The 12,778-nt window shown below is 35.0% G+C and overlaps 1 protein-coding gene and 1 long non-coding RNA gene across 7 annotated transcripts in view; one reads left to right on the forward strand and one right to left on the reverse strand.

Annotated features, from left to right (window-relative positions):
- LOC131827115 (uncharacterized) overlaps positions 1 to 8,428 on the forward strand; it is a 133,983-nt gene extending 125,555 nt beyond the window's left edge. Inside the window, exon 4 of the long non-coding RNA XR_009351893.1 lies at positions 7,975 to 8,428. This is a non-coding gene — a long non-coding RNA (uncharacterized LOC131827115). The remainder of the gene's footprint in view (positions 1 to 7,974) is intronic.
- The window catches only part of UBR3 (ubiquitin protein ligase E3 component n-recognin 3), a 239,426-nt gene that overhangs the window by 143,903 nt on the left and 82,745 nt on the right, over positions 1 to 12,778 (reverse strand). For all 6 annotated transcript variants that reach the window (XM_059167078.1, XM_059167073.1, XM_059167076.1 and 3 more), the window contains exons 18-20: positions 10,546 to 10,696; positions 7,950 to 8,046; positions 774 to 915 (exon numbers count right to left, since the gene is read on the reverse strand). In XM_059167078.1, coding sequence (XP_059023061.1) covers positions 774 to 915; positions 7,950 to 8,046; positions 10,546 to 10,696 — 390 coding nt within the window. The remainder of the gene's footprint in view (positions 1 to 773; positions 916 to 7,949; positions 8,047 to 10,545; positions 10,697 to 12,778) is intronic.

Raw genomic sequence — 12,778 nt, forward strand, 5'->3', positions numbered from 1 at the left:
ATTCTGTATATACCTAGCTATTTGACCTTGAGCAACAGATTCTGGCCTTAGTTTTCTCATCTTTATAACTGGAACAATAGACCAGAATTATTGTGAGGATTATACAAGGTAACATCTACAATTTGTGGAGTACAGTATCTATCAACTGGTGTTCCACAAACAGTAGGCAGGTAGTGCAGATGGTGGGAGGATCAGTGTCAGGAGGAGGTGACTGTAGGCTGGGAGGCAACAGAGATCATCCTTCCTAATCCACTATTTACAGAGAGGAAACCAAGGCTCAGCCACACACCCAGCTAGTGTGAACAACACTAAAACAGATTGCAGACTCCCAACTATGACCTATCATTACTACATTGCCTCTTCTTAATAAATAAAACATTATTAACTAAACTCAAATAAATTTTGGCTTGAAATCTTATGACAGTGAATCCTACAGTTTCAAATGAGTAACCTAAAACTAAGAAAAAAAATGACTAAGAATAATTTTCTGAGTTTTATTAACATATTCTATATTAATATTTTTTAACATTATCTAAACTGGGTAAGATGAATAGTTTCCCACAAAGACTTAGATTTCAACTTTCAACTTAAAATTCACATATTATGTGTTTATGACATATCCTCACACACCTTTAATATGAATAGTATTTAGTATAAATACACTTTGCTTTATAAATAATACTTTTATGTAAATATTATCTGTTAACACTTTTATTTGAAAATTATAGAAATTAATTCTAATCTGAATCTTTCTATTCAAATTACTACTGTACCTTGTAAAGCAGAGTGAATAGCACAATGTGTAAAGTTTTACAGTGCAAAAGTCTCATGAGACCTTTATAGCTGGGGTGCAGTGGCGTCCTTTTCTTATAGGGAGGCCAGGGATTTCCAGGGAATTTTCCACTCTGTTTTAAACTGTAAAAATAAAGCAAACTAAAATTAGGTGATAGAGGGGCGCCTGGGTGGCTCAGTTGGTTTGGCGACTGTCTTTGGCTCAGGTCATGATCCTGGAGTCCCAGGATCGAGTCCCACATCAGGCTCCCTGCTTGGCAGGGCGTCTGCTTCTTCCTCTGACCTCTTCTCTCTCATGCTCTCTTTCTCTCTCATCCTCTCTCTCTCTCAAATAAATAAATAAAATCTTTAAAAAAAAAATAAAATAAAATTAGGTGATAGATTTAAGATTAAACTTTGGTTTAGGGGCACCTGGGTGGCTCAGTGGGTTAAAGCCTCTGCCTTCGGCTCAGGTCATGATCTCAGGGTCCTGGGATCAAGCCCTGCATCGGGCTCTCTGCTCAGCAGGGAGCCTGCTTCCCTTCCTCTTTCTCTGCCTGCCTCTCTGCCTAATTGTGATTTCTGTCTGTCAAATAAACAAATAAAATCTTTAAAAAAAAAAAAAAACTTTGGTTTAAATAGTTTTCTATAATTTTTTGCATATTTTTCTATGCAGTACCATTTTTATTTTTTTTTTAAGATTTTATTTATTTATTTGAAATAGAGAGAGAGAGATCACAAGTAGGCAGAGAGACAGGCAGAGAGAGAGAGAAGCGGACTCCCTGCTGAGCAGAGAGCCCGATGCGGGCCTCGATCCCAGGACCCTGAGATCATGACCTGAGCCGGAGGCAGAGGCTTAACCCACTGAGCCACCCAGGTGCCCTATGCAGTACCATTTTTAATTAAATTGCTCAAAAATGCCAAACAGATAGCTATTCTTTCATAATAAACATGTTGTATAGAATAAAAATGAGTAGGGAGACCTAAGCTGAAAACTAGAAAAAAGAAATATCAGGGGCTCCTGGGTGGCTCAGTGGGTTAAAGCATCTGCCTTCGACTCTGGTCATGATCCCATGGTCCTGGGATCGAGCCCCACATCGGGCTCTCTGCTTGGTAGGGAGCCTGCTTCCACCCTCTCTCTCTGCCTGCCTCTCTGCCTACTTGTGATTTCTGTCTGTCAAATAAATAAATAAAATCTTTAAAAAAAAAAAAAGCACTAAAAATGTGATTACCAATTATTTTAAAGTCCTTGAGCAGGCAGATCTCAAGGTATTAGGCTCATACAAGGTTTAGAGATGGAACTGAGATTCCACATAAAGCTGACACCTTTGAAAAGCTTCACCCTCAAATAACAGCGGACTCAAAACACAAAAGGCAAAGTCTAAGAGAATTACACAAGAAACTGACAAATTCACAAACATAATAAAGGATATTAACACATTTCTAACAGAAAGCCTAAGAAAATAGATTAGGATGTTGAAGACTGTTTTTAAAGATTTATTTATTTATTTGAGTGAGAGAGAATGTGCATGTGGGGAGGAGGAGGGGGAGAGAATCTCAAGCAGACTCCCCACTGAGCACAGAGCCACACACAGGACTTGACCTCATAACCCTCTGATCATGACCTGAGCCAAAATGAAGAGTCAGATGCTCAACTGACAGCCACTGAGGAGCCCCAGGATTTTGAAGGTTTTTAAATATCATTAATAAGCTTGAACCAAAGACTTTAAAGAACATCCAATAATTAGAGAATACATATAATCTTAAGTGCATTTAGACTATTTAGGGAAATTTACAAAATATCAGAATTGAAAGTAAATTTCAAAAAATACCAAAAGAATGGATATATGGGCCACAACCACTTGTCACAAAGCAAATAAAATTAAAAACTCACTAAATGATAACCCAAAACTTCAGACATGTAGACATTTTATAACACGATGCTCTTAGAAATTCACACATAATTAAAATCATAATAGAAAAATTTAAAATTTAGAACTCAAACTATACAGAAAAAAGTTGTAAAATACAAATTCAGTTGTATTTGTATTTCAATATTAAATGTGTTTGTTTTTGTAAAATGTCACTAAGTGTATAAGGGAGAAAATCCAAACTAAATTGAAAGAAGATAATAATAAAGAAGAAAAAAGTAAAAATAGAAAACAAGGGGGGAAAGGAAGAAACAACAAAATCAAAGTTTATTCTTTAAAAAAAAAAAAAAGTAAAACTGGCAGTCCTCTGATAAGATGATAAGGAATAAGAAACACCAAACACAAATAAATAAAAGGAATGAAAAAAGGCAAAGACAATTTTTTAACTACTATATATTAAGACAAAATGTTTCCTAGAAAAATATAACTTGACCATCCCTTTCAAAAAGAAATTAAAATCCTAAGACTATAAGCTTTAAAGAAAGTGATTTATTTTTAAAATTACAATGCCCTCAAAAAAAAAAAAAAAAAAAAAAAAGAGGCCAGGTAGTTGAATACGCAAGTTCTGTCAAAACTACAAGAAACATCTACCTAGGGGCGCCTGGGTGGCTCAGTGGGTTAAAGCCTCTGCCCTCAGCTCAGGTCATGACCCCAGGGTCCTGAGATCGAGCCCCGCATTGGGCCCTCTGCTCAGCAAGAGATAGTTTCCCTTCCTCTCTCTCTGCCTGCCTCTCTGCCTACTTGTGATCTCTCTCTATGTCAAATAAATAAATAAAATCTTAGGGAAAAAAAAATCTACCTAAGTAAGAATGAAGCTGAACCACTACCTTATACCGTATGTAAAAATTAACTCAAAATGCATCAAAGACTTAAATACAAGAGCTAAAACTATAAAACTCTTAGAAGAAAACATAGGCATAAGTCTTTGTAACTTGGATTAAGCAATGGATACAACACCAAAAGCACAAGCAACAAAAGAAAAAACAAGATAAATTGAACTTCATTAAAATTAACTTTTGTGCATCAAAATATATTCAAAAAGTGAAAAGATAACCCACAACCCACAGAATAGTAGAAAATATTTACAAATCCTATTTCTGGTGTTACTAGTCATAATATATAAAGAGCTCTTAAAATTTAATAGTGAAAAGATACTCCAAGTAAAAATGCACAAAGGATCTGAACAGTTCTCCAAAGATGATATACAAATGGCCAATAAACACATGAAAATATGCTCAATATCATCAACCATCAGGGAAAATGCAAATCAATACTACAATGAGATACTACTTGACACCCACAAGGATGGCTATCATCAAAAAGATTATAAGTGTTAGTAAGAGAAGGAGAAACTGGAATCCTCATACACTGCTGATGGGAAAGGATAATGCTAAAGCTGCCTTGGGAAAAAATCCGGTAATCCTTTGACAATTAAACAAGAGGGGCGCCTGCGTGGCTCAGTTAATTAAGTAAGGGTAAGTGCTTGCCTTTGGCTCAGATCATGATCTCAGGGTCCTGGTATAATGTCTGCATCTGGCTTCCTGCTCAGTGGGAAGTCTGCTTCTCCCTCTACACCACCCCCCTCATCCAATCTCATGATCTCTCTTGCCATCTGCAACAACTTGGATGGAGCTAGAGAGTATTACGCTAAGCAAAATTGGTCAGTCAGAGAAAGACAAACACAAGTTGATTTCACTCATATGTGGAATTTAAGAACCAAAACAAAGAAGCAAAGGAGGAAAAAAGTAAGAGAGAGAGAGAGACAAATTAAGAAATGAGTCCTTAAGTATAGAGAACAAACTGATAGTTACCAGAGGGGAGGTGGATGTGGGCAAAGGGGAGGAATGGGTTAAACAGATGATATGGACTAAGGAGTGCTCTTGTTGTGATGAGAACCTGGAGATGTATGATGTTGCTGAATCACACTATTTTATATACCTAAAACTAATATAACACTGTATGCTAACTGGAATTAAAATAAAACTTAAAAAGATGGCATTTCACCAAATTAATCCATGAATTAATCTAAATGCTATTAATTTCAATCAACACAATTTCAATCAAAATCCAATTATGTTTCATCACTAAGTTTCATATGCTCATAAAATTCTAGGCAAAGAGCCAAGAATAACTATTGTAAATAGAAAAGAGAAGAAAGGAGGAGAATGAAGAAGAGGAGAAAGAAGAGAAACTTAACAATATTTGTGATAGTATGGGATTAATTTACAAACTGAACAAAAGAGATACAGATCTATACACATAAAGATACCTGATACAGTCAAGTGCCTTTATTAACAGTAGTTATCTTCTATAAAATCACCACAAACATTTAATTTTTGCTCCCAGAAGAAATACAGGATTAGGTTCCTGTAAGTCTGAGGTCAATTTTGTTAATCAAAATTCCATTTGCATTACATTTGTCAATGTCCTTGTAATCAAGACACTCCTATAACAATGAAAAATCTGCTTTTTCATGGAACCCTTTTCTAACTCTTAGCAAGTATTTTTCAAATTCTTCCACCTCATGATCTACAAAACCTGCCTTGCCTGTATATTTAAAATTTTTCACATTATACTACCTTACTACCTTTTGAAACAGGAAGCCAGCCAAGCACTAGCAAAAAAGGTTTAACATTTTCCTGACCCTTGCTAAACATGAAAGGAATTTCTTTGGCTTTGAGCCTCACAACAAAGCTATCCACTACACTTTTTTTATGAGTCTTCATTCACGAGTCCACAAATTTAGCTTTTAACCTTCCCATAGCTTCATCACACACTACAAGTGTTATTTTAACACTTTTTGGGAATGACCTCATGTACAGATCAGTGAATTTCCTCTACCTCTTTCTGAATGTACCATATTAGTGATTCATTACCACTGAAGTCACAGCCAACAGCACTATAATCCATGAATGAACAAAGCATATCTAACAATGAATTTTCTCTGGAAGGCACATCAAAGCCTCTGGCCCTTAGGAACACCAGACAGCACTTCGGTATTACATTTGGGGGCCACTTTAAATAGCAAAATCAAACAAAAAAGAACAAAAATGCAAAAACATAGCATTAAATACACCACAAAAAATACTTGATTAAAGTATGAGAGCTGAAAGAGAGGGCAGAACTTTGCTCTGTTCAACCCCAGCTGATGCACTCTGCATGTTCATACACACCTGCAAATACCCAGGAAAAACTACAAGTATTAACTGTGGATTCAAAACTTTAGCAAGTAGCCAAATTTGCAAATAAAGAATTTGCAAACAATGAGGATCAACTATAAATGACAGAATTCGCATATTACAAATCAGTAAGAAAGGAATGAATCACTACCACAAACAAAAATCAATTCCAGATGGATTAGAGATCTAAATGTAAAAAGGAAAGCTTGAGAACTAATAAACTGCAAAAATAGAAAAACTGGCAAAAAATAACCCATACACAGTTCTCACAGCAAGAAACATGGAAAGAAATCAACAGATTTTTTAAAAGCTCAATCTCACCTAGTAATCCAGGCAATGCAAATTAAAGTGAGTTACAAATTAAGCACTTGAAGCTAAAAATCAAAGAAAGAACGTTAAGTATTTAATTTTACTTTCACCCAAAACTCCAAGAGAACTATAGTGATGGTATTTTTTAAAGAACAAAAGCCACAAAGATGGGGAAAGTCACACACACAAAAAAAAAACTAAAGATTTTGTTAACTAGGAAGCATATGGACACCTGGTAACTAACTCATCTAGTAGCGTTAAGAAAACCAAATCACGGGACGCCTGGGTGGCTCAGTTGGTTAGGCAGCTGCCTTCAGCTCAGGTCATGATCCCTGCGTCCTGGGATCGAGTCCCACATCGGGCTCCTTGCTGAGCAGGGAGCCTGCTTCTCCCTCTGCCTCTGCCTGCCATTCTGTCTGCCTGTGCTCGCGCTCTCCCCCTCTCTCTCTGATAAATAAATAAAATCTTTAAAAAAAAAAAAAGAAAAGAAAACCAAATCACAAGACAATGGGGAAAGCTGAGCATCAATCCAAGTAACACCACAGAATCCTCAAAAGGCTCAGAAACCAGCAGCACCTGGTACCTTGGTTAACTGGAGACAGACGATTAGAAGTGCCCTCCCAGGGTTACATGGGTGGCTCAGTCAGTTAAGGGTCTGCCTTCCATTCACGTGTTGATCCCAGGATTCTGGGATCAGCCCCCCATCGGGCTCCCTGCTCAGTGGGGAGTCTGCTTCTCCCTCTCCCTCTGTCCCTCCCCTGCTTGAGCGCACGTGCTCGCTCGCTCTCTCAAACAAATAAAATCTTTTTAAAAAAAGAAAGAGAGTATGAAGAACCTCAGACTATTTCTCCAAGGGTTTTAGAGAAAGGTAGAGAGAGATGCTGATGGCTGAACTAGGTTTGGTTTCTGTCTTTGTTTTGAGGAGAAGGGAGGGGTCTGCTAAAACTCTACATTACAAACTACTTCAGATATATCTGTGATGGATCAAAAATTCAACATATATCTATTACTGCAAAGTCTTGGCAAAAGAAAAGTTTCAATTATACCTAATATCTATATTTACACCTGGATAGACAAATATTTTCTCAAGATCAAAGAAATTTTTATATTTAAAACTTGTTTTAAAACATAAAAATAAAAAAATAAAATTTGTTTTAAAATATTTAATATATGCTTTAGAAAAGCAGATAAAAGATATTATATGGCATTCAGCAATACATTTTTAAATAGTCTACAAAAACAGCAAACAAAAATGAATTCTTCATTGAAAAGATATTCTTCAAAACTTTTTTCTGCAATCATTTTGAACCACTTTGTTAAATATTTACAATAAAATTTAATTTGCTTTAGCTATTTTCCCAGTTGTGAAAAACACAGCAACATCACCACACTTTTTGTAAATACTCATCATCTCTGACAGCAGACAATTTTATTCTCTTAACTTGTGCCTCCTCTACTGGTTTAAAAGTAGAACAACATAAAACCAGGTTTTGCATCCGACTGGTCAAATAGCAACTAAGTGTGTTTTTTTTTTAATTTATGTCTATTTCTGACATTTTATAAAATTTATCAGATCTGCATCAAGAATCTTGAGAACAAAAATATCTGGAAGACATTTTTTTAATCTCAGAATATTATTTTCTCTCCTAAAGATTAAGAGTATACTTCAATGATAGCATATCACAGTTGTGTTATAACTGAAATTTTTCTACATAAATAGAAAACACCCATTATTATACTAATATAACAACAGACTTACAATGCTGTGTATCTGTCCATTGCAGATTGCACATCTCTACGGTAAACTGTTCGAAGAATGACCATGACAGGGTCAAACTCCTGATCCCAGACTTCAGCTATTATTCAAAAGAAAGTAGAAACAAAACACTGACTTCAGTCAATCCTTGATGACTAAGTACATTTAAGTATATTTTAAATTCATAAGATGGGATAATTTAATTTGATTATATATTTTCTTTAATAAGCCTGATATTGTGACTACTATTCTAAGTCAAGAATCATAATTTCATCATTATGAATATTAAGTCAGCAAGAACTAATGAGCAAAAACTATTAAAATGTAAAAAAGGTGTTATAATGTGATAAAGCTTCACCATAAAGGTTTAGTTCATCTTTTTTTTGTAAAGTGACAACAGAATGTAAGAAACACAATGCATTAACAACTTTGAAAATATTCAGAGATATAAATATGAAAACTAAATTAAAGAACTAATGAGCCACTGATTTTCAAGAGTCCTACTTTGTAATATTTTGGTTTGTAAAAATTGATCATTGATCACCTTACCGTCTTCAGAGTTAGGAACCATCACCTTATGTGTGGTATGTGTATAACTGGTAGTACACAGATGAGTTTAAGTGTACAAAGATTTTCATTTTAGTAACTCTACAATTATAACATATATTAGGAAACTGCACATTGTATATAAAACCCACAATCTCACTAATAATCATGCTCAGCAGGAGGTAAAGTTTAAAAAAGTGAATCCATTTAGAGATATACAGCAGACGAGGTATATAATAAAAGAGATGGTATTCAGATGTGGTAAAAATCTACAACATGGCCTGAGAATAGTAATTTTAGAAACCACTGCCTCAAGAGTATATCTTGCCTAGATTTTTTCCCATCTCATTCTAGCAAAATTCTTAGCATCTGAAAACATTAAGAAGCTTAAGTTTCTCTCTATACATCTACTGTAATTTCAACTTCCTGGCATAAGAAATTGTTAACAATTGTCCCTATTTTCATGTAACAGACCATTCATTCATCTTAAATTATCTCTTATAAGTATGACTTAAGATCCTTAAGATAGGCCTCCACAAAGACAAAGACCGTTGTTATTATATCTATTATCATTTATTGTCCTTCACTGTTAAATCTATTAATCTGTACAATTAAAATGCCAATGTTTTTTTACCAGAATTATAAAACCATAGCAACAGAAGAAAGCTTTAGTGATTAACTAGTCTAGCAGACTTTAGTGTTCTGTGGACTCCCATAGAAGTTTAACTGGGGCCACTTCAGGAGCAAGGAGATGACAAAACAGATGAGAAATGATGTCCACTACCCACACCCACATTAACAAGAGCAGGTCTGCTTTCATTGGTTTTGTGTAACAGATTTACTTAAGGTTTAGTTCCCCAAAACTAAAGGTTTATTTCAACCACTTTTAAAAAGCCTTTAAAACTCTGATGCATTCCAACTCTTTTTACAAATAAGTCAAATCCAAAGTTAAGAGACTGCTTTTCTCAATAACACACAAACTAACACAATTCAATACTGTATTTGCATATGAAAACTAGTTTCTTGACTCTAATCTTCAAAAGCCCAATGCTCCATCTCAGTGTCTCAAACTTTACTGTGCATGACAATCACCTTACAGAGCTTGTTAAAATGCAGATTCCCAGAATCTATCCCCAGAGATCCTGATGAGAGCAGACTGGGGCTGAGGCATAGAAACCCATATTTTTAATAAGGACCACAAGTAAGTATGACAAAGGTAATCCTCACATTACACCTTATTAAGCACTGTACTACTCCACACCAAAAATTCATCTGAACTTTAGATGCAAAGTATTATCTACAATAAAGAAACACTGTGCTTTTCCGTTAATGGAATATACACTGCTACCAGAGACTCTGGATTTACCTTTGTGATCTCCTGGGAAAAAAATCCCACATGATCAGGCTTATTCTGCTGTGTTTTGCCAAACACAGGATGTGCTATTTACAACTTCTATGTGGGCATCAGTTTTCAGTTAGACAAAGCGTCTTGAGGAAGTCAAGAAGCATGTAAGTGCCTCCTTCAGAATTTTAACTTAGATTAGTGAACATGTGAAAGTAAGAAAGACAAGACTGTGAATGAAGACTTCACCTACTTCTGGCTCTTGTCAAGCATGTCTCTATGAAGTCAGGGAGAAAACCTTGGAAAACCAACCACTTAAGGAAAAAAAAAATGTAAGAAAATGTAATCAATATTCTATACAGATTTTAATTTTAAACTGTTTCAAGTTAAATTTGGGGTGCTGAGAACTATTTCAAAATCAAATTTAGAGAGAAAATACGTTTTTAAAAAATTTTAAGTATATAGTTTTATTCACTTATGAAAATGAACTAGAATTTATATATAAAGTTCTTCTTCTAATTTAGAGTCATCTAAAACAGTTTAATATAACATAAAACCATAGATTTGTAAATAAATAGAAGCAATATCACTGTATACCATAAAAACTCAAAACTGAATACATAAAAAGCAAAACATTTTCTTGTACTATACACAACAAATCACATTCAGAAAACTGATTTTGAAAGAAAATGTTCATGTATATAGACGTACCTTTAGGAGTATACATGCCTTGCTGCATAGAACCTCCAGGTTCAAAAACAGGAGCCTTAAAATCAGCTACAGCTGAAAGAACTGATTCAAAACTGTAACTGCCTGGAATAATGCCACTTTTGGGATTTGGATTTTCTGGAATATGATGTATGTGTCAAGAAAAAAAATGCCTAAATCCCCCTTTTAAGTATAAAATTACCAAGGTACTCTAGTTTCTAACTACTTTTGTTAAAACAGAGTAATTGGCTGTAATATAGAAAATTGGCCACAAGAGGGCTATACAGTACAAGGGCTCAATAATAATTTTTTTTAATTGTGAACTTTTAAAATATTTTTAATCTAGAAGCCTATTAATAAATTAAATGCTAAAGTAGTTCCCGTTTATTTCCCCCCAAAGAAATTAGCTAAATCTCAGGAAATGAAAAAAAAAAGTTTTTTAAAATTTATCTCCATTTTCTTCATTTTACAAATGTTATATCTTCCTTTAGAGAATCAAAAACAGTATGCTAAAAATTAGCTAAGATTTTTATGAGCAGACTATTTTTCCAAAAACGCAAAATTTCATCCTCAAAGAAAAATGAAAACGATGCTAAACAAATTTTTACAAAGAAGAAAACCAGAAAGCCACAAAGATCCTTTTTCCATTGATTTCATATCAATTAATTAATTTATCTTTTAAATTCAAAGTTATGGAAGAATGCTTTTGCTCAGTTACAGCACTATATACATTATATAACAGTTGAATGAAATTATCAAATATCAAATTGATGCCACTTATGAAAGTCTTCAAGGCATTCCACAGAAGTTATTTCACAAAATTTTAGCCAATTATTCCAAACATATTCATAATATGCAAAGTAAGCTCAGTCCAAATTTTACGAAATAAATTCTTATCACAAAATAACACAATCTTTGTCTAAAATGTTATTAACAATAACTTAAAAAATAATAAAATATATATTATATGTTCTGTCCTACCCAAAGAACCATAAGTTTTGTAAGTTTATAGATGATATAAAGTTTGCCCTTAAAAATCTCTTGGCTTGGGGCATGTGGATAGCTCAGTCGGTTAGGTCTGAGCCCATGTCCTGGGATCAAGCCCCCTCATTCGGGATCCCTGCTCTGCGGTGGAGTATGCTGCTCCCCACCTCCCTCTGCCTGCCGCTGTCCCTGCTTGTGCTCACTCTCTCTCTTTCAGTCATTTAGAAAAAAAAGAAAAGGAAAAAAATAAACCTCCTGGTTTAAGACTAAATTCTAAGGGATGCCTGAGTGGCTCAGGCCATTAAGAATCTGCCTTCGGAATAAATGAAACAAGATGGGATTGGGAGGGAGACAAACTGTAAGTGACTTAATCTCACAAAACAAACTGAGGGTTGCTGGGGGGAGGGGGGTTGGGAGAAGGGGGATGGGTTTTTGGACATTGGGGAAGGTATCTGCTATGGTGAGTGCTGTGAAGTGTGTAAACCTGGTGATTCACAGACCTGTACCCCTGGGGATAAAAATATATTATATGTTTATAAAAATTTTTTTTAAATTTAAATTTAATTTAAAAAAATATTCAAAAAAAAAAAAAAGAGTCTGCCTTTGGCTCAGGATCGAGCCCTAGGATCGAGGATTCGGCCTAGATCTAGGCCTAGGGTCCTAGCCCTAGGACCTAGATTCCGCCCTAGGATCGAGCCCTGCATAGGGCTCCCTATTCACTGAAAAACCTACTTCTCCCTCTCCCTCTGCCCCTGCCCCAGAGCATGCTCTCTGTGTCCCTCTCTCTCTCAAATAAATAAATAAAATCTTTTAAAAAAAAAAAAAGAAGAAGAAGAAGAAGACTGAATTCTAAGAAAAAAAAATCCTTAAAATGTTTAAAACCCTGGTAATAATTATAAAGTATGCCTTTAAATTTAAGCCATGAATTCCAACCTAGGTATACAGTAAAGTAGACATAGCTGCCTTTTACAATGTGTCCAGCTTCCTTTCAGGAATGCTGTCCTAGAAGGGCAGATCCTTGGGTACCCAGAGCTATCAGTTCTGAAGTCTAACCAAGGCCAGTAAGAGTTCCCTGACAGGTAACAATGGCAAAAACATCTGCCACTAGCCCTGAACACACAGTTGAACAAACAACTGAAGTTCTTTTCCACACTATTTTTCAACTCTAAAAATATTTTTTAACCACAAAAGTGATATATCTTTAATCTGTACAAATCATTGTTTAGATCCTGTATTTAATAAAAAAATTAAA

This window comes from Mustela lutreola, chromosome 3 (genome assembly GCF_030435805.1).
Source record: "Mustela lutreola isolate mMusLut2 chromosome 3, mMusLut2.pri, whole genome shotgun sequence".
Classification (NCBI taxonomy): Eukaryota; Metazoa; Chordata; class Mammalia; order Carnivora; family Mustelidae; genus Mustela; species Mustela lutreola.